Consider the following 22811-nt stretch of genomic DNA (forward strand, 5'->3'; position numbering starts at 1 on the left):
TGTTTGAATGAACTGAATCAGAAGTCCTCATTCTTTCACTTCTTAAACTATTATTGGATGCCAACTGTGAGAGCAAACCCCAGTACCAATCCTGAATAACTCATATCTTGATTTTTTTTTTTGAGGAATTCAGCATATAATCTCTTTATCAAACCTTTAACAGAAGATGTTTCAGGTTGGCTCAACTTAGGTCTCAAACTGGATACTTTAAAAATTTTATCTGTTGTGTCTTAGACTAGAGACTCAAAAGAAAGATGGAAATTCTCCCAACCGCATGCAGATACCCGGATGTACCTGAACTTGTGCATGTATTTTCAGTGGTATGCTGGCCCCCCAAAGCCTGTTGGGATCCGTAGGTCCCAGGATGGGACTGTTGCTGAGCGAGTCTTCCATTTTGGCTGCAGTGTGTGTTTAGAGAGGCACTAGCAGATAATTCTGGGCTGGCCACTTGCATGGAGGTTCCTGAGACCAAGATGGGAAGCCACTGAAAGCTGCTGGGGAACCTGGCTTTCTATCTAGAAATAGTATAAAATACTATTGAAGGCCCAGAGACTGGGGTTTGAAATGGAGATTTGGGGACTTGCAAAATCTGGACAAGCAGCACTCCCTAGGTTATAAACGGAGGTAAAAAACAGGAACCAGGTAATGACTGTGAAAGAGAAAGCGATCTTGTGAAAATCAGATCACTAGACCGTCTTGACTTCCTTCCTGGACTCCAAACCCCCTTGGTTTTTCTGTAGTTCTCACATCTGTCACTCCCCCCGTGGCGACTCAGCTACTGGGCATCATTGAAGAAGCACCCACTCAAAGCAACGGACACCTTTTTTTTTTTTTAAGATTTTATTTATTTGAGAGAGAGGAAGAGAGAGCACGAGCTGGTAGAGAGGGAGAGGGAGAAGCAGGCTCTCCTCTGAGCAAGGAACCCGATGTGGGTTTTGATCCCAGGACCCTGGGATCATGACCGGAGCCAAAGGCAGACAACCGAATGGGCCACCCAGGCCCTCCATGGATACCATTTAAAGAGAATAACTTCCAAATTCAGCATGGTTCCAGAGGCTGTTCGCTTATTCCGTTCAGGTTCTTCTCCTTCCTCGCTGGAGCTGGTTTTCTTCCCTTTTCTCCTCAGCCCCTCTGCAGCCCAGTTTTACTCAAAGTGTCCTCAATGTGTACCTTCCTGCCCTCAGCCCCCGGTCCCCCACTGCTGCTGGATTAAGCTCCCCGAGGCAGCCCCCATCTGATGTGTGACCCTTGTGATGGTGACCTCCATCCAGACTTTCATAATGAAGTCTTCCGGTGACTAATGATAGTTCAGAATAGAGTCTTCCGGTGGCTAACGCCTGCGTGTGTATTTTTGATCCCACCTCCCCCTCTCCTCCCTGAAAACTCAGCCTCCCTCCCCCTCCCCTGGCAGCTCAGCCCACCATCCACATCCAGTCTCTCCTCCCGCATCCGGGCAGTTTTCCCTTCCGTTGTTCTCTCCATCACCCTAAGACGTGAAATCCAAACTTCCAAGGATACTTTGCCGAAAAACTGCATTATTTGGCATGGAGCCACCTCCCATCCTCTTCTGCTGCTTCCTTTTCTAATCAGTCTTTTTTAAAAAAAAAAAAAAACTGTAAAGTTTTGGGGCATCTGGGTGGCTCAGTGGGTTAAGTGTCCGACTCTTGATCTCAGCTCAGGTCTTGATCTTGGGCTTTTGAGCTCAAGCCCCGCGTAGGGCTCTACACGGGGCACGGAGCCTACTTAAAATAAAGTCTTCACTGTCTCCCCAGTCCTGAAACACACAAACTTCAGCCGTCCTCACTTCCTTGTCCTCCCTCATGTTGATTCGGAAAGTTGCCAAGAGCCTGTGATTCTGCCACCGGGCTGGATCTCGGCGTTTCTCAGGTCCCTTCTAGCATGCCCTACCTGCATCCCAGTGCCTTCCCCTAAAGCGGATTGCAGTGGCCTCATTACTCTCCCCCTGTGTCTTCTGGTTCAGTCTCCCGTTGCTGTTACACTGCTAGTCCTAGGAACAAATCTAACTGTGCTTTCTCGATCACACTAATTGACATGAAGCCCGTCCCCCACCCAGACACTCTTGATCTCCTTCACTGTGTTCTACTTTTTCTTTCATTTTCCCCCAAAACACAGATCTTCTAACATAGCGTACAGTTGACTTAGTTGTAATGTGCATTATCCGCTCTGCCCCTTGCCCTCCCAGCCGAGGCTCCACGAGTCAGTATTCTTACCGGTTTTGTTTACTGACATGATTTAAGCATCTGGTACATAGTGAGCACTCAGTACATATTTGTTGCATGTCATAATGTCAATGCCTATGTTCACATTCTCATCCTTTCCCCTCTGCTTATAGAATAAAACCCAAACGCCTAACAGAAACTTTCCAAAGCTTGCATGGTGGGGCTCCAGACTCCTCCAGCCCCTGTCCCTCACTGTTGGCTCTCTATCTCACGTAGCTTAAGTGATACTCAGGAGCTCATGGGTTTCTGGACATGCCATGCTCTTTCAGCCTTCTCCGTTTCATTTGGATCCGTTCTCCTTCCAGAGGTCTACTTCTCTGTCTTCCCCATGTGAGGGGAACAGTTCCTCCTTTTTCAAAATTTGGCCAAAAAGTCCATCCCCTGTGGGTCTCCTCCAGTGCCCTGAAGGAGAGAATTAGTCTCTCCTATTTGCTTCCTTTGAATTCTGTGTGGTTGCTCCTGGTGTGTAGTGGAGACCCCCGTGTCTCCTCCCCTTGACTCTGTGCTCAGCCAAGTCCAGACATTTTGTGTGTCTGCCCCAGAAACGATCCCAGTGCCTGTTGGGGTGTTGCGTTGTCACTTAATGCAGGGGTTGAAAAGAGGAGCTGCCATGCATTGAACCACGTAGTCAAAGGTTTGAGGGCCGTCACCACGCAACATGTCCAAATGGTTGCCGTCCTCACTCCCAGACCTGTACCTGCCGTGTGTTCCCTGTGTCCATCAGTGAAGGATGTCATTCCACTGACACGAATCTGGGCATCAGGAACGATCTCCCCCCTCTCAGGTCACCCAACGAGGCCCTGTTGACTTTGCTCCCAGACATCTCCCAAATCCATCGACTTCCCTTCAGTCTTGTTTTTGGGAGCCTTTGCCAACCCGTCATCTCTGTCACCAAGCACGCCGACTGGCACGTGGTAGGAGGTGCCATATATATATTTCTTGAATCCGTGAGTCTCTGAGTTAAAACCGTGTCAGGGGACAGCAGGAAGACGACCAGACTGTGAGATTGAGCTTCTGAGGAAGCCTGTGTTGCAAGAGTCTGGGTGATTTCTCTGAAGATGGTGTTAGAAGCCCAACAGAGTGGTTTTGGGTCAGCGCCACAATTCTAGGTGTAACCTGACCTTCTAGAACAGTGAATCTCTCTCACCCTCCTGATTTTGCCAAGCGGTTTCTTTTTCTAATTATTTCTGTCTTAAAAATCCAAATCCAGGTATATTTTCCTCACTGGGATATGTAAATTCTCATTTAAGTTGGAAAAGGGTTTGTTTCTTTACAAGTGATGAAAGATTGTGACCTCCAAGGAAGGGTCCACTAGGCGTGATGAGTTTGAAGGTCTTCATCTCCTCACACATGAAGTGACTGGGATTAGTCCAGATGTTTCCTCAAGTCACTTTCACCTCCCAACTTCTAAGAGTAATATTATTATTGTTAAAGCAAAATAACCAAGAATGAGAAAACCTAGAGGAACGAAGGCAGTTGTAAAGTCTCATGAAGGGTGAGTGATTCTAAAATCAGGCTCGGGTGGAGACACTCCCTCGGCAGATCCGGGGGCTGCTTTGGGTCTGGGCAAAGCAGGAAGGAGAGTCGTGGGTGGTGGAGGCTTTGGCCTTGGAAACAGACCGTTGAGAAATGTTTTCTCCGCAGATGGTGTGATAGTGATTGCATCTGCCAAGTCTTATCTGAGAGATTGCTGGACCAGTAGTTACACAGACTGTCACTTGACTCTTCTGATACCTTCTTCCTGCCTCACTGGGGAATCTTGATGTGTCAAGAGGGTTCTGTGCTTCCTCAACCTCGTTGTCCTCCTTCTCAGGGCTAAGTCGAGGTGTTGGGTACAGTTGGGGTGCTCCAGATGCATAGGGTTTGGCTGACTGTCTCCAGACTTGAGAACACGTTGGGATGACTTCCATTCCAAAAGGCAAAAAAGAGAAACGGAACTTCAGTCATGTGGTTTCTGTTATCTGTAACCATGGAAAACGTTGGCCATCTGTGAGGATCCCGTTTTAACACTTTTCTCTCTCTCTCTCTCTTTCCATCTCTTTCTCGGGGGGAAAACAAGCTGAGGAAGTGGAGAGACTCGCGGCCATGCGTTCAGACTCCCTTGTCCCAGGTACCCACACGCCTCCCATCCGGAGGAGAAGTAAGTTTGCCAACCTGGGAAGGATCTTCAAGCCTTGGAAGTGGAGAAAGAAGAAAAGCGAGAAGTTCAAACACACATCTGCAGGTAAGATGATTTTTCCCTCATTTCCTGTTGGGAGTTGGTTGACTTCAACTCTGTATGTTAATTAGAATGTAATTGTTGTAGACCATCTGAATCAAAGGGGGGAAGCAAGCCTGAGGATTGCTCTTGTGTTGAGTAAAAATCTTGGGTGCAATTGAAAATGGCTTTCAGATCCCGCGTGTTTCCTTGTGTCTCAGGTTTTTTTGTTGTTGTGTTTTGATCCGCCACTTGTGTTCAATCTGTAAATATCTGAGCTTAGAATTCCACCTTTTCTGTAATTGAATGCTTTTATTCCACCCCTGACAGCCCGTTTCTTATTATTCAGCCTTTTTTTCACTGCTGTGGTAAAAATCAACACACAGCAGAGAATAAGTTCTATATGGTCTTTGGCAGATGAGAATAGGTTATTCCATGGAGGGAAAATCTTGAATGGACGATTGTTGGACATGGCAGGAAGACACAGGAGAATGAAAACCAAGCATCACTGTCTCGGCAGGGACAACTCTACAGTTCATGGCTTTGTGGGCGGCAGAGGAATTGGAGGAAAGTCAGCCTAGCTGAGGGGTGAAGAGCCTAGACTGTGGAGTCAGTCTTTGTGGGTTCAAGCCCCAGCTCGGATGCTTGGTAGTTACATGACCTTGCTCAGTTTATTTATCTCTGTACGTCAGTTTTCTCATCTGTGGAATAGGGCTAAGAACAGTGCTTTACATGACTTAAAATGGTGAGTTTATGTGGCATGCTATGTGGATATATTTTAAAAGAGTAGGGGTGTGCAGAGGGAAGTGTATAAAGAAAGAGGTCTGATTCCACCCGCACTGCCCCCTGCTGCCGTCAGGTTTGAGAGAAGATGATGGAATGAATACCTATGCAGATGCTTTTTGTTTGGTTTGTTCTGATGTTGCTCATTAAATGCCCAGGTCATTCCAGGCCTACATTCCAGTCTTTCATCTGCTCCAGCCTCTTCATCCTCAAAAACTCAACCTGCCCAGTCTCCTCCTGAGAATCATCACTTCTTCTGTTTCTTGGTCCGCTCCCCCTCTTCCTCAACCCCTAATTAACCATGAAGTAGGAGAGGGGCTCCTGGTTGTACCTGAACTTGAGTCTGCAGATCTGGAAATTTTATTTTATTTTTTAAAAGATTTTATTTATTTGGGAGAGAGAGAGAGCTAGCCCTAGTGGGGGAGGGGACAAGCAGAGTCCCCGATGAGCACAGAGCCCCATGTGGGGCTCGATCCCAGGACGCTGGGATCATGACCTGAGCCAAAGGCAGACACTTAGCAGACTGAGCCACCCAGGCGCCCCAGGATCTGGGAATTTTAATGCTAATTGCTTTGGGGGATGAAAGAGAATAGCAAACATAGGAAAGTTGCAAAAAGCCTTGAAATCTTCAACAGTTCTCATGGACCTCGCCAGTTGATGTTTTCTGACTCTTCCTTTGATGGCAGCCCCAGTGTCCTGTTGCTATAATCTGTTAATTCTTGAGATGAGAACGAACCTCCGAATTCCAGAAATCTCAAAACTGTCATCCCTGGGACTGAGTCCCTTCACCTGACTCCATTCTGCACCTTCGTGGTCATTGTACAGGTGTAATAAAACCTGTAGGCCTTTCATGCGTTGCTAAACACTGCTCAGAGATTGACATGCAAGCTAAACCCTAAATGGATAACTCCTCTGTGTCCCTCCCACCCAGGGTGAAACTAGATCTTTGCCTCTGGAGAAATCTTAAATATATCCTTTAGACAAAGTGAAGTGTAAGATACTTGAAGAATGAAAAAGGGAGTGTTCTGTAAATACTGGAAAAAAATAACAAAGTTTCAGGGTGCCTGCCTGGCTCAGTTGGTTGAGTCTTGGTTTTGGCTCAGGTCATGATCTCAAGGTGGTGGAATTGAGCCCGTATTGGGCTCCATGTTCAGCAGGGAGTCTGCTTGAGATTCTCTCCCTCTGCCCCTCACCCTACACTCACTCTCTCCCTCCCTCCCTCTCGTAGATAAGTCTTTAAAAAAAAACAAAAAAAAAAACGAAGTTTCCACAAGATCCTTTACAATGGTCTTCCTGACTCTGCTGTGGAAAATGGCTTATAATAATACAAACACTTATTTAACTAATGGCCCTTCATCAGCATGAATCCCTGAATGATGGTGTGACAGATGCCTTTCCTCCTGGCAAATCAAAAGGTTTGTTGTGTCCGTTTGGCAAGACCTTAAGGTAAAGCTCGGATGGTTCTTGCCGACTTCTTCAAGATGTTGGAAAACTGGTCCTTTGACAGATGCAAATACAAGGACATCAGATGACTCATGGATCATTAAAAGGTGGATCATTGTTTTCCTTTAAAACTCTTTGGGGAAAAAAATTAAAAACTGTGATGGGCAAAGTTGCAGTTTGAATCATTCTTATCATTAACTATTCTTAGCAAGTTCTTGTGATCTCTCTGGCCTAACTGATTAATCTGGCAGTTGAATGTGATATTTGTAGGTAGGGTTTTTTGTTTGTTTGTTTGTTTGTTTTTAAGGAGACATTTAGCTCCTGAAGTAGAAAATGTTGAGGATATCCTATGGAATATCTTTATATCCAGATAGATGGAGGGGTACATGAACTGAGTGAAGCTATTTTAGTTTTTTTTAAAAAGTCGGTGGTTTGCGCTAGAGTATCCTTTGTATTTAACTGGATTCAGAAATACCATTCCTTATTTTTTGGAGAAATTTACGGTGCCAATCCTTAGCCCAAAGGAGAAAAAAAATGGTGGACAACGTAAGGATGTTTAACATGATAAATTGTATATATATTCAAGTAAAACTTTGAAGCACAAACTTTCCTAGGCATTGATAAGAGTTAAATATTACATATACAAGACGACTGATTGATTATGGGGTGGTTAATGGTTGGCCAGTCTTAGCTGGTATGCATATATTTGTCTTTTCTGCGTTTGTATATAATGCCCTTTCATATGTAAAATAATGTCTACAGTTTTAAATACAAAGACAAAATGCATATATTCATTTATAGTATGCATATGTATTTTTTAAACACATGAAAGGACGTGGACACAGTGCATCCTTGGCCTGTTTGTATTTCCACAGTGAGTTACACTTAACAATGTGCCATCATTAGCTAATCCTGTAGTTTTCCTGTAACTCAAGTTACGGGACAGGTGTGTCTGGGTATACCCCGTCTTCAAAGATAGGCCCACAAACACTGCTCTGTAAGTTGCATAACGATAAGAAAACAACATGGGAAAGTTATGATCTCCACACTGCCCTCAATTTTGGCACCAACAGTTGAGTTGTATGCATTTTTCAACTCTCTGCCTACCCGCATCTCGTGCGGCTCGTACATCCTTCCTGTTCCAGGCCGAAGGCCAGCGTCCTGACAAGGCCTTCGGCAGTAAGCCCCCGAGACCCAGCTCTAGATGGTGGCGAAAACCCTGGAGGCGAAAACACGGTAATGGCTAGAAGGTAAAATAACAGGTCTGCCGGGACATGATCTTTACGTGCTTGCAACCTGTCCTCCGAGGCCGGGCTGGGGCCTGCAAAGAAGCTAGCCTGACACGCCCAGCTTCCTGCGTGGGGTCAGGAGTGGGTGTCCACAGCACACCCCCACAGCTGCTCCGGGAACAAAGACAAATGATAACATCCCCTCCAAAGTAGAACAGGCAATGCCTCCCCCAAAATAGTCCCCTGCAACCATCTTCTCCAAATTCCTTGAAAATGAGGACTGTATTTATAGAAAAATAGAACTGGCAGGAATAAACTGTGAAGATGCCGCTGAGTTATGCTTTTATTTCCTCTTGACAGAAAATCAGAAGCAGTAGGGGGTTGGCCCTGGAGATCTGCCACGTGCCAACATTCCTTTTGTGCTTCTAAGCATTTCCGCATACCTAGGGCTGTGAGCAACGCGATATTTTTAAAAACTAAAAAAAAAAAAAGCTACTGAATGCCTACCCGTGCTGAAGCTGGACCCGCTCTGGAGCTCTGTAACTGTGAGCAAAACCAGACCTTGTCAGTGACTCCATGGCATGCTCAGTTTAGTGGGAGAGGCAGACAATCAAAACACAAGAACACAGGTAGGATCACAGTTGTGACAAAGGCAGTGAAGGAAAGGTACTGGGGAAAATAAGAGGGACACTTGATGCAGTCTGAGGGGTCAGAGAAGCTATCCTGAGGAAGAGAAGTTTGACCTGAGATCTGGTGGAGGAGTAAGCATTTAGAAAACGAGCGCCCCAGGCAGCAAAACAGCCTGTGTAAAGGCCCTGTGGTAGAAGAAATAGGGATGAACAGGCTGGGAAAGCTAGGAAGCCAGCAGCAAGAGAGTGGAGAGCTAGGAATACAGTATCAGCTGAGGCTGGAGAGGTCACCAAAGGTTGGACCCTGGCTGGGCCCTCATCCTGCCCAGCAAATTAGACAAGGGTAGGAGTGGCTCTGGGAAGACCGGTTAGGCCATGTGCAGATTCTGGTAACCTGGACTAATATTTGCTAGTAGAAATGGATGGATTTGGGAGATGATCTAAGGAGTAAGTGACAGGACGTAATGACCAGTTGGATTTAGGAGGGAGAGAGACAAGTTTCACGTTGGACACTCCAGGGTTGGTTTAGGGTATATGGTGCGGCCTTTGCTGAGACGAGTGCTTTGGAAGAGTGGCAGGCTTGGGGGATGGGGGGAAGGGGTGAGAGGGTGGGGGAGAAATGATTTTCATTGTAGGTGTGGATTGGAGTTGATTTTGTGATACCCAAAGCTGGAAGTTGAACATCTGGGATGCAAACAAGAGGTCTGGACTGGGTGCGTAAATCTTGGGTCTTTGCATATGCACATTAGAGTGATGACCATGCAGGAGTTGAGCTAGGGAAAAAGCGTTGAATGGAAAGAAAAGAGGGCCAGAAACTGCGTTCGAGACAAAGGAAGACTGTCATCGTTAGTGACCGGATAGAGGAGGATAAACTTGGAAAGGAGATCGAAAGGCAGTGACTTTTTCTGACCAAGTTAATTCATTTAGTGTTACATGCTCTGGCTCCAACCGTGTTGTTGCAAACGGCAAGATCTCATTCTTTTTATGGCTGAGCGATATTCCATTGTACATACCACATCTTCTTTATCCATTCATCTATGGATGGACACTTGGGCTGTTCCCATAGTTTGGCTATTGTAAATAATGCTGCAATAAACTTAGGGGCACATATATCTTTTCAAATTAGTGTTTTTGTTTTTTTTGGGGGGGGTATGTACCCAGTAGTGGAATTGCAGGATCATGTGGTAGTTCTATTCTTAATTTTTCGAGGAACCTCCATACAGTTTTCCACAGTGGCTGCACCAGTTTGCATTCCTTACAGTGCGTGAGGGGTATTTTTTTTTTCCCCACCTCTTCCCTAATATTTGTAACTTCTTGGGTTGTTTTTTTGTTTTTGTTTTTGTTTTTTTGCCACTCTAGCAGGTGTAAGGTGATGTCTCGTGGTTTTGATTTGCATTTCCCTGGTGATTAATGATGTTGAGCCTCTTTTCTTGTGTCTGTTGGCCATCTGTATGTCTTCTTTGGAAAAATGTATATTCAGGTCCTCTGCCCGTTATTTAATTGGTGGTTGCCAAAGGGGAAGGGGGGGGTGAAATAGTTGAAGGGGATTAAGAGCACAATTACCATGATGAACACTGAGAAATGTACAGAATTGTTGAATCATTACATGGTACACCTGAGAGTACTATAACACCGTGTTGTTAATTATATTTCAATTTTAAAAAAAGAAAAAAGGCAGTGGCTGGAGAGGCAGGAGGAAAACAGGAAGAATCTAGTGTGATAGGAGCCAGGAAGGGAAAGTGTTTCAACACAAGTATGATGAACCGCGTTCAGTACCGTGAAGAAGCCAACACGTGCAATACAGAAAAACACCTGTTGTTGACATTAGCGATTCTGACCTACTGGAGCTCACTGATGACTTAGCAAAAGCTACCTGGGTGGATTATTGGGAGATCGAGGCCAGATTAGTGTGGAGTGAGAAATTAGGAAACGGGGAAATGGGAATAAGCTTTTGGAGGAGTCTGGCTGTGAAGTAGGGAAAAGACGCAGGACAGGGTGGACGCTGGGGGAAAGGGACACGTGTCTCCAGGGGCTTGTGTGTGTGCTTTGATCACAAGGGGCTGTCTGCCTGCCTTCTGATTTGTCGTTGTCATTGTATGATGGAAATGACATAAGTGTGACAGGCCAGTGTGAGGGATCCAGGAGAGAGGAAGAGTAGGAAGAACTAGAGGAGAGAAGGGGTAAGGTGCTGAGAAGCTAGGGGCGGGTGGGATATAAGGCACAGATAGTGGGGCTCGTATCAGAAAGGGAGTAAGACCTCCTGTGCTGAAAGAGCCAGGCAGCAGAGGGGCTGGGCGGGGCGTTGGGTATGGCTCCATCTGACAGCTGAGCTTTTCCAGGTAATACGTCAGCTCCTCTCTACATGAGGAAGGCAAGAGTGGGGCCTGCACAGTGAAGCCGGTTTCAGATTGATGACTATGACACTACATGGCACTTTTTCCAGTGGCTTCGGCTGTCCCAGTACAACTCTGGATACAGCAGCGGACAGTTGGGTCCTTCTGGCACCAGAATTTTGCCAGGTGGATTAGAAAGTGGGGGGTGGGGGAGCAGAGGAGATTAGGGCATTTGTATCCATTTCCTGGGGCTGCCGTAACAAGTCACCACAAATTGAGTGGCTTAGAACCACAGAAATTTATTCTCTTAGGGCTCTGAAGGTCCAAAGTCCAAAATCAAGGGGTTGGAGGGTTGGTTCCTCCTGGATGCTAAGGGGGAGTGTGTTTCACCTCTCTTGCAGCTCCTGGTGGCTGCTGGGCTATCCTTAGCATTCCTTGGCTTGTGGCTACATCACTCCAATCTCTGCCTCGGTCTGCACATGGCCTTTCCCTTGTGTGTCTCTGTGTTACCAGTCCCCCTCTCCTTTCTTTTATAAGGACAGCAGACATTGGATGTGGGGTCCACCCGATATCCAGGGTCATCTCATTCAGAGACCTTTAACTGAGTTATATCTGCAAAGACCTTATTTCCAAGTAAGGTCACACACACAGGTACGCAGGTAGGGCTTTGCAGGGATAGGTTTAATCCACTACAGTATTGACTTTAAATTGGATAAAAAATGAAGGGTCTTGTGAATTGAGCACAATTAGAGAAGTCGATAGACTTGGGGTTCCAAAGGAGTCCAAGAACTTTAAAACCATTGGTGGGACTCGTAGCCAGAAGCAAGCTAGAGGGGCAGGGAGCAGCACCTGGTACAAAGCTGCATCTTGGATTAGTGGTTTTCAAAGTAGAGACAAAGCACAAGCTACAACCATGGAAATGAGTGGCTGAGGTAAAGGAATAAGTTAGGAAATTACTGAAAACGTGGTAAACGATCCCATCTGCCAAAAGACACACATACCTTATTTGCCAAATTGAGCACCGATTTAATTTGCTATCTTCAATCAAGAAGCAAAAGGATCTTTTCTGCTTGGTTTTGAGCATTCAACTCATTCCTGAATCAACATTTTTTGGAAAGATTCTGTTTCCCGTTTCCAAATGGAGATGTTTCCGTCCATCATACTTTTGAAGTACCGCAACCTAAGTGATTCATAGAAAGTCAGAGGTCGCCTTTTAAACGTTCACTCCAGCTATTAGTGCACACGCCTAATGTACTGGTGGCAGGTTTGAAATAGGACTCATTGATGGCCTGTGCCCCCGTGACACGACTGGGGACCCGTGAACCATGGCATCGGTCTGTCTTTGTCAGCCCCACCGAACTGCCAGCAATAATGAAGGGCCAGGCCTGAATACGCTGGGGGCTCCCCTCATGTTCTTGATGGGGTCCAGGAATAGCCAGCATGCTTTAGCCCAGCTTTTTCTGTTCAACGTGATACCGATGTGGTGGTGTCTGTAGGCAGCACACGTACAGGTGCTCTCATGAGCATGGAGCTCCACTCACTTAGCCCCTCTGCCCTTCTGTAGCTTCTGCTCACCTCAAGTCTTCCAGCTTCTGCTTGGAGCCAACCCTGAACCCCCTGGCCTGTGAGCTAACTACTTCATCTAGCTGCTGGCTGCCCCTCTCCCTCAGGGCCACACTCTGCTTTCTTTATTTCATGCATTGATTTACCCAGAGTCACTGATGACGTTAGCAACCACTTGTTTCCAGGAATCCCTTTCTGGGAAATCCGTGTCTCTGGAATTGTTGGTCTTCAAATAATTGTTGCTCCTTGGATAAGGAAGATGGTCTAAATTAGATTCTGCCTTTGGACGTGGTGTGATGGGCTTCGGAGCCCTTCAGAAAGAACCCGTGGCTGATATCCAGGGTGGTTGGCTGGCATGCGAACCCCACATTGCCAGGTCCTCGCTACTAGGAATTCCTAGCATGTCCTGTGATAAGGGAAGTGCGTATGCACTTCTTGGAGAGAGAGAGAGAGAGAGAGAGAGAGAGAGAAACCCTAAGGTTTTCATGGAGGCTCATATTGACATCCTTTTGTCATGCAGGATTGAAGATCACTGTTAATGCAATCATTGCCTCTATATGCAGCATAAGACCAGCTCTGCCCAGTGTGAAGGCCCTGGGGGTCATCACTGGCACAACTCTGGAGCTGAAGTTTGTATTGTTCCCACTCAGGCAGAGAGGTGAAATTGATCCATTGCAAACATGGATGCTCGTGACTGGGCACGTGTGCTCCTGAGGGATGGTGTGGGCCTTTGCCCCCTAACTCTGGTGTTCCCTTGGAGTCCCCTTCTCAAACTAACAAAGTAATGTTATCTACTTGGGCAGAATTTAGGTGTTCAAACTTCTGTGAGCTACAGAGTTCAGTAAGGACACCAGCTTGGCATGGCATGTTTGTTTATGTGCCAGGCACCGCCATTATCCCCAAACCTATAACAACAAGAATGGACAGGGCCCCTGCCCCCCAAAGGTTATGTCCTTGAGGGAAAAATAGATAAGAAAGCCAGCAATTACAGTAAAATATCTGTGATCCTAAAGGCGACACCCAGGGGCTCCAAGAACTCAAATTAGACAAACCCAGCTGAGTTACAGGTTAGCAGGAAAGCTTCCCTAGAGAAATGGATGTTTAACCAAGGGGTTAGGCAATGAATGTGAGGGAGTCCTCTCTCCTGGTGGAAAGAACAGAGCGTAGGAGAATCTGGAGAAGAGAGAAGGAGAGCTTGCCCATCCACTGCTTAAAAGGGAGGCTGTGGTTTGAGAAGGATTGTTGAGGGAGAAGCGGAGTAGTAAGAGATGAGGATGAAGAGGTAGGCAAGGATCTGCTCGTGATGAAGGGCCTTATGAGGTTTGTTACAGAGCCTGGACTTTATCCCAGTGCAGCATCCTATGGAAGCTGTCAGGGGACGTGCCTTTTAGAAAGATCATTCTTATAATGGGAAAAGTTTGGAGTGTGACCAAACATCATTTTCAAGTTTAGAATCTAACTACTTCTGCGTATTTGTGGAATGAGAGAAAACTATGATACAGTTAAGGGGACATCTCTTTGCTATCATGGAATCCAATGGGATATTGAGTATTCCTGTTGATTTCAGCCCCAAGGAAACTGTTGGAAGGAAGTGGGTAGTTGATGATGATGCTGGGGAGAGGTGACTATAGCCCAGACTAAAATAGCAGCATTAGGCACTGAAGACCAAGAGATCTTTAGGAGCCAGAATGAGCACAACTTGATTACAGATTGGTCGTGGAGGGTGAGAGAGTAAAGAACCACTGAGCAGTTAGATAGGTGGTGGTACCACTCACCCCATCAGGGACACTGAAGATGAGTGGGTTGGTAGGGGAAACGATTTATTTGGGGGTATGCCGCCTTTCATGTGTTTCTGAGATGCGCCAGATTGAAGGATATTGGATGTAGAGAACTGGGATCAGGAGGGGTCTGGCTGGAAATGCAGATCTGGAAGTCCTGAGTGCCTGTGGATTCATTTGAAGCCATCGGATGGAAACTCCAAGGAGAAAATATGAAGTGGGAAGCAAAATAGGGCTGCAGGAGCAACACCTTGAGGACCACTGACTTCTAAGCTATGCACACAGGACTGGAGCCTTTGGGGAGACCAATGAGACCCACTAGAGAGCTAGGGGAAAAAACCAGGTGGGACTGATAGTATCCCCTGCGCAGAACAGGAGAGAGTTCAGGAAAGGAGAAGGGTCCACTCTGGCAGGTCCTGATGGGATGGTAAGGACTCGTGACGTATCCCATGTGTTTAGTGACCATATGTCATTGGTGTCCTTGGGAGAACAGTTTCAGGGAAGCCTTCTGGCCGGGACTTAGGAAGCATATGGTTGAGGTATGAATGAGAAAGGAGGAGGTAGACTTCTTTTAAGAGGTGTGGCCAGGAGGGAGAAAGAGAACTACATAGTAGTCACCAAAAATGGGAAATGAGCTTGAGGGGGAGGTGTTTTTTAAGATTGATTGGATCATGTCAAGATGCAAAGTTTGCCTTAACGTGGCTCTCGCATTCCAAGGGAAATAGAAACATCAGCACAGTGACTATGAAGCCAAATGAATATATTTCCACACATTTTTCAGGAATGACATTTCTTGTGACTAGGAAAAACAAACATGCAAATAATTGGAGACTATTTAGCATGCGTCTGATTTTAATAAGGAATCATCAAATCAAGCTGTCTAGCCTTCGGCATCTGGCTAGATCACACAATCTATGTGGCTAGCTGGATCCTTCAGTTTCTTTTAAGAAACAAGCTGAACATGGACATGCAAAGAATATTCTTACCTGCATCTCCATCATGACCTTCAAAGGGAACACCTAGGGGTTGGAAGGCAAAGTAGACTTAATGACCCAGTTAAAAAAAAAAAAAAAAAATCTCTGATACAGACTAAAGACTCTGGAAATCGGCACCTTCCTAGGGCTAGGATGGTAAAGATGTCATTGTTTTCTCTCAAGGTGACCTTCATCCATCACTCTTTTCTTATGTGTCAAGGCTGTAAAATCCTTAACGACAGAGACCCTGCCTTTTCCTCCTTGTCTCCTGGGATTGAGCAAACACCTGACGTAGTGGGTTCCTAATAAGTTCACATGGAACTAAAAGCGAGGTGGCCAGCCAACTGTGTGAGCTCCTCTGTTTCCCAAGAGCTGAAAGCAGAGAAGTGAGGGCATTTACTGAAGCACAGAACACAAGGTCCCCACATTTGAGAGACTTTCCATCATTCATGATTGTTTTTCAGTTTGTCTGAATTGTACACAGGTCAGGTTCCATGACATTGTGTGCTTAATTATGATTTAGTTATTTGGGCAGCACTGGTTTTTGGGGGTTTTGGGGTTATCTCCTGCTATGTAACAAAACACCCCCCAGCGTAGTAGTGGCTTAAAGCAACAACTTGATGTTCTTCTGTGACCTGATGATTGCCTGAGCTCAGCTGGGTGGTTCTTCGGCCAATCTCTCTTGGGATCTCCTGTGTCTGCAGACACATGGGATTAGGGTCATCAGGAGGCTCACCAGGATGCCGGGCAAGTTGGACCCCGCCTTTCTTCAATGCCATTCCGTGGGCTCACTTCCTGTGGTCTCTCCAGCAGGATAGCTCGGGGCCTCCCAAGAGTAACTGGTACAAGCTGCCAGGCCTTTTAAGACTCAGTCCAGAATTGGCCCAGTATCTCATTCATGGTTTTCTGTTGGTTAAAAGAAGTCATGGGACCAGCCCAGACTCATTGTTGGGGCAGATTAAACAAAGGTGTGAATGCCAGGAGCATGGCTCATCGGGTGCCGTCCAGGGAAGCCAGCTACACCATTGTTCAAGGTGTAACAAGGCCGCTGCTGCTCATTCTCTTCTTTCCAGGTGGAACGTGCTTCACCGGTTCTACATCGAGGACAACGGCGGCAGTCACTCTTGTGTCTTCTGTGCATGCAAAAAACACTTGACCCTTCCCATGCCTTGAAACCGCATTGCACAGCAGACCTCCATGCTATTGTTAACTTAATTTGGCAGGTGAAGAACCCAAGGTCTGGAGGGGCTAGATAATTTCTAGTCAGAAATGGCAGACCTGAAATTCGAACGTAGCCTGTAGTCTTGTCACCTATATCGTGTTTCAGATCCATGAGTGTGGGCACTCATGATTCAGATGCTTCCACACATGTAGTTCATCTACACTTCACAGTGATTCACTAGACCATTTTCCTTTTCTGACATCCCCGTAAAGCCAACTTGTGAAGGAAGAGAACTCATCCGTGAACACTGACCCTGGAAGTCACAGTCTGAATCTTTCTCGAATGCCCTTCAAGGCGGCAGCTAATAGCTTACTCATCTTTGTTTGTGTCCCACCCTATCTAGTTCGATGCCACGTCCATGGCACATGCTTCCCATTTGTTGAATGGCTAAGAAAGAGTAAACTGATACTGGCTTCAGACAGATGCCATTCAAAACCACTGAGTTTGTATTTTCAGCGGAACATGACGTCTCTCAGCGTGGGCTTCTAGGAACAAATTGTGTATACGTTAGGCAAGCAGACAGTGATCACACGGGCCTCTGGAGTGGTTGCTAGATTGACAGCTAGACGTTTGCAGCACTAATTCTGAAAGGACACCAGCCTTACGGTGTCGATCATGAGATGTGGGCTTGGCCCACCGACTTCAACGACAAGCGGGAGTTGAGTGGGGCAGGCAGTACAGGACCGGGGTTGGGACACAGACCTTGCAGCCCACCCGCCATGTGACCTCAGGCAAGTATTTTTGTACCGTGTGCTCAGTTCCCTTGCCTAAAATAGAAATAAAACCGGCACCTCGTAAAGTTGTGAGGATTGAAAAAGAATTTAGGGATGCCTGGGTGGCTCAGTTGTTTAAGCATCTGCCTTGGGCTCTGGTCATGATCTCAGGGTCCTGGGATCGAGTCCCACATCGGGCTCCCTGCTCAGTGGGGAGTCTGCTTCTCCCTCTGCCTGCCGCTCCCTGTGCTTGTGCTCACACACACTCTCTCTAACAAATAAAATAAAATCTTAAAAAAAAAAATGTTGGAAAGCTCTTAAAACAGTACCTCATATGTAATACGTTATATGTAATTTTTATCAATCATGACTTTTTTTTTTTTCCTAGCAATGCATTAAAAAACAAGCATTGAAGAGTAAGGAAAGATTATTTCATAGTCTTTGGATAGGGTGTGTGTATAAAGTGACAATTCTGATCAGCTTCTCTTAGATTTAAGTCCTGGGTGTAGGAGCCTGCTTTCAGACACAGCGCAGAATTGCACAGAGTGGGAGCTTATCCTGTGTTTTCCTAGGTACCAACGAGCATTTCCTCCCCTCTATGAATTTACAATGAAGTGAACAAACACAGTGACCTCTGAGGAAATGTGCCATCCTGTTTCTCCTGTGGCTACCTCATGGGCAAAAAACATGTGTGATTTATAAAAAGGTGATCTTGGGCGGGGTGGAACAACGTGGGTGTAGTCTCCGTTGGAAAATCAGAGCTCTGGGGCCAGACGGAATGCTCAAAAAATAGAGAAAGGGGTAAACAGGATGACCATATACTTTATTTTCCAAACCTGGCCATTTTTGACAATACCGTGGGAGGCCATCACTGCCTAGACTGGGACAGTGAGCCTGAAACAGGCAAAGTGGGGGGTGCGGTCACCCTGTACCACTCTGTACGAGACCGCCTGGCCATAAGCCACAGACTTGGAGGTCTCCAAGTGCTGGGAACTTTCTGGATCCTCTCTGGCCATGAGGACTCTGTCAAAAACAAACGTCTTCTCTCTTCTCATTTCCTACATTCAACCCCAGCACGTGGCACTCCTTTTCTGTTAGAAAAGGAGTGCCAGTTAACTCGCAAGAGAAAATAGAAGGGACCGCTTGGAACTGAGACTCCGAAGAACACGGAAAGGCAATCAGTTGCCTGCCATTTCAGCTAAATGAATTCGTGGTGGTTGAGTCCCATGGCATCTCTGACGAATTTCGTGTCTCCGTTCCCAGCCCTCAACCTCTGCATCTGCCTCCCCTCCCGCTCTTCACCTGCTGGGTGTCTTGATCAGAAATTCTGTCCCATTTTCTTCCACTGGGAATTCATTCTGTCGTCTTCAACACGTCCCTCACTCTCTGAGGTTCTGGACCACGCCTGTCACCTGCTGGCACGCCAGGCCAGCAGACCGTGTGTGTGTCCCCACCTCCAGGCCTTTGGGTGCCGCCCCTCCTGTGCAGCTCTGTCTTCTTTCTTTCCTCCTCTTCCCTAGCTCTAGTTCTCCTCCTCTTTTCTTCTGGGAGCACTCATTTATCTTCTCTGAAGCTCTGCTGTCTCCCGAGTTCGTTAAGTTCCCAGATGCTTGCTGGCTCCGGCAGCGCTGGACTCCGAACTCCATGGGCCATAAGCAGAATTCCATTCAGTTCAGAAACTGAGTTCTGTAAAGATCTCCACCCCGAGGCCAGCCCTCTGCAGGACCTTCCCACCATCCCCCAAATAAGTATGCACACACCGAATGCCTCCTTCCTGCCCTCACAGGCTTCCCCTCCAAAAGCACCCTGATGGGAATCCTCATTCCCTGTGGGAACACCTTAGAATCACGTCTCAATTTTTTTTTCTTTACCCAGTTCTGATTAGAGACATGCCCTTTCCTTTCTCCACTACCATTTTAATATAGAAGTTCACCTGGGTTGCCTGGATTTCCCCAGAGATCTTGGGCCTTTTCCCTTTGCTTCACTATAAATATCATCCTAATAACACTAGCACAACTAATAACAGTGGTAATCGCTGACGGTCATGAATGGCCCATCAGTGGGCCCTGAATGAGAAATACCAAAGCAGGTGCAATGTAGTTCTTACTGCTTCTCCAGTCCTATGAGTCCGATACTACTAACATCTGATTTATAGATGAGGATAATGAGGCTTAGGCAGGGTCAGTAACTTGCCCAGGATCACTCACCTGGTTAATGGTAAAGCCCTAGAGGACTTGAATGCAAGCCTGTCTCACTTCCAAGTCTCCTGGGCTTTGCTAGAAAATACCACTGTTACTAAATGTGACTTGCAAGTCTAAAGAGTGAAAAGGTTAAGATGTATGTATATATCTAGGTTAGGTAGGTGTTAAACACACTTGAATTCAGAAAGCTGATCTCCGTAAGGAAACAAAATAATACTGGAAATAGGACTTGATGATTTCCGTGAGTAATGCTGGCATGCCTGAGGCAAAGAAAAATACCTATGTGATGTATGTTAACTTGTCTCTTTAAAAAAAAATGGATTCTTCTGTGTCGGTTGATTGAGTTCGTTGTTGTTGGTTCCCTTGTTGAGTGGTAGAAGTTACAGGGAAGATGTTAGACAGTTAGAATTTGGGGCTTGTTTGACAAAAGAAATATCAAGTAACCTTAATAGGAAAAGCAGACCCACACATGAATCAAATGGTTTTTGAAGGTCAGTTTTAAAGGTCTTCCTCCTCCTTTTTGTTAGCCCGAGGGAGAGTGGGATCAGGGGCATTGTGTGAATACGAAATGTGTGAGATATTAATGAAATCACATGGATGAAAGAAAGCGTTGTGTACTACACACCTGCCTGGAGTGGCAGTCTGACCTGGAGAAAGGAGGATGTGGGCGCTAACCCCAAATGTCTGGGGGGACCTTCCCTCTAATCTGAGTGAGTTCTAATTAAGCAGCGTTGTGAGGGGTCTTTGTGTGAAAGGCAGGGAGCAGTGCTCATGATGTTCAGACTCAGATACAATTTTGGCATAGAAGACTGTTGTAATGTTTCGTCTATTTTTGTCCTCAAGTGAGTGTGAGTTTCTGAAGAGAGTAAATGTCTCCTCTATGGCATAGCAGACTCTGTGTCCACTGAAAAGCTGCTCCATTCCACATTGCTGGGCTTAAAATTCCCTAGCTTCTTGGGAGCCGTGAGATGCTCTGAGATTGTAGGAAGCTGGTTGCTTCACTGCAAAGCGTTGTCAAAGAAGCCCATGCAAAGGGCTTTTAAATGCTTCTCGGCACACAGGAAGGGGTTGTTTATTGCAGTGGTTAGAGCACCATGCTAATTACATTTCCAGACGTTTCTGTGAAGTTTGTATGAAGCAGCTGTGACCTGTGGTATTCTACAACCTCATTTTGCAATACCACATCCCTATGTAGAAAAAAAAAATAGTTATACAATTTATCCATCATAGCACAAAGCTATTTCATGCATGGACAACTGGAAAGAGTCATTACCAGGAGATCTGGCATTACAATGAGGATAATTCTCACCTGCCTCATGAATGACTGAAACATCATTTGATAGATCTGGGTCAGGTAGATATTTACAGAGATTTTGGTAATCGTGTGCCTTCCCTCACGGCCATAGTCACATCGGTTTGTAGTGTTTCTGGAAGGACTGGTGGACTCTTGTGTGTTGAATTCTAATCATAGGTATATAACAAAATATCTCTAAACAAGTCACGTAACACATTCATCACAAACTGCATCCCTGTATAAGGTAATTACTGTCAAAATTTTGTATTTAGACTCTAAATAGCAAACTCGAGAGAGATTTTTTAAATATAAATAAGAGATCCCCTTCAAGTTTGGAAATAGAAAATTCACCCTTCATCCTGACACCGTTCCAAATTACGATCCTTTATGTATATTTGCTTGCATTCTTTCGTAATCATTTCATGTAGATGAAAGCAAAGCATTCATATCATTTATCTCCCTCTTAATTTTTTAACGTAGTGGTATGTTGTAGTAGAATTCTTGCTCCTAGTCAGCCGAGTCACCTGACTGTAACACATTCCCTTGGGTGCATGCGATTATAAATAACCTGACCCTAGCATCTGTGTATGTAGCGTTTCCGTCTTATGTACTTTTCTCTTTAGGGTAGAGACTGATTCAGGGGCACACTGGATGCGAATATTTTTTTTAGCCCTTGCTTTCCAGAAAGGTGGTGATGTGATGTGGGGAGTAATGACTTCACACTCTCGGGGTTGCAATAGAGAGACACGTGGGGTTAAGTTTTAATTAAAGTGCGGTCAGCAAGAAATCAAGCAGGGGAGAGGGGGGCTCTTTCCTAGGATATGCCAACATTTTACAGTCTGTTCAGAGTGGCCTCAGCAAAACCTTGACCATTGGCCTCTATTTGGACAGATTTCTTCTGTTGTAGCTCATTTTCAACTCCTGGTGTGAATGTTGCAACCCACATGTAGTCTTAACATTTTCCCCATCAGAATACCTGGACTGTAAGGAGCACTTTAGTAAGAGCCAGCTAGAAGATAGCTGGATATCGTTACCAGTATGAACAAGCAAAAACCACAAAAGATACATTATTTACAAATGGTCTCTGATAACAGGATTGACAAGAACAAAATGAAATACTTGAGGAAATAGTTGAATGTTTCATGATAGCTCTTTAGTTAAGGTAAATTATATGAAAATTGGAATTTCTTCAATTAGTAAATCTTTTTTTTAAAATATTTTATTTATTAGAGAGAGAGAGCATGAGTGGGGAGGAGAGGGAGAAGCAGGCTCCCCTCTGAGCAGGGAGCCTGATGTGGGGCTCCATCCCAGGACCCTGGGACCATCACCCAATTCGAAGGCAGACACCCAACTGACTGAGCCAGCCAGGAGCCCCAAAAGTAACCAGAAAAAGTTTTTTTTAAAGATTTTATTTTAGAGCGCAGGTGTGTGAGCAGGGGAGGAGGGGAGGGGCAGAAGGAGAGAGAATCTCCAGCGGACTCCGTGCTGAGCAGGGAGCCCAACACAGGGCCCCGATCCCACAACCCTGAGATCATGACCTGAGCTGAAATCAGGACTCAGAGGCTCAACCGACTGAGCCACCCACCAAAATTTTGAATGCATTTTCTCTTGACCTCGCAATTCATCAACCTAACAAAGGATGGGAAGGCAAGGAAAGGTTCTAGACACAGGAAAAGATGCTGCAAAGTTACAGACTTGAGGAAGAGCACGCCCAGAAGGAGCTGTAAATTTCCAGTAATCTAACCTACATGTAGGTGTGCAGAATTACAGAGAGATGGATGTGCAAGGTTGTTCTTTACAGATTGTTTATAATACTAGAAAACTGGAAACAAGACAAATGACATCAATCAGGGCTAGCTACATAAATCATGGTCTTTCTACACAATGGAGTACTAATAGAGCCACAAAAAACACAAGGTGGGTTTATGTCTCCAGATACCGGGAGGGCTTTAAGATGTACAGCTTTATTCATGTCTGTTTATTTCTTGACTTCGACTTCCCCCTTATTTTTTTGTTTGTATTTTTTTATTAAAGATTTTATTTATTTGAGAGAGAGCATGAGCAGGGGGTAGGAGCAGAGGGAGAGGGACAAGCAGGCTCTCTGCTGAGCAGGGAGCCCGATGCAGGGCTCAATCCAAGGACCCTGAGATCATGACCTGAGCTGAAGGCATATGCTTAACCTACTGAGCCACCCAGGCGCCACCCCCTTATT

General features: G+C 45.8%; 1 protein-coding gene across 8 annotated transcripts in view; it reads left to right on the forward strand.

Annotated features, from left to right (window-relative positions):
• Positions 1 to 22811, forward strand: part of PHACTR1 (phosphatase and actin regulator 1) — a 554233-nt gene that overhangs the window by 342791 nt on the left and 188631 nt on the right. For all 8 annotated transcript variants that reach the window (XR_012373825.1, XM_073877583.1, XM_073877585.1 and 5 more), the window contains one exon: positions 4300 to 4464. Coding sequence is in view for 7 of the 8 variants with exons in the window: in XM_073877583.1 (XP_073733684.1) it covers positions 4300 to 4464 (165 nt within the window). In the remaining variant the exon portion in view is untranslated. The remainder of the gene's footprint in view (positions 1 to 4299; positions 4465 to 22811) is intronic.

Source organism: Callorhinus ursinus, unplaced genomic scaffold (assembly GCF_003265705.2).
Source record: "Callorhinus ursinus isolate GAN/ISIS: 27379988/994484 unplaced genomic scaffold, GSC_fseal_2.0 scaffold26, whole genome shotgun sequence".
NCBI lineage: Eukaryota > Metazoa > Chordata > Mammalia > Carnivora > Otariidae > Callorhinus > Callorhinus ursinus.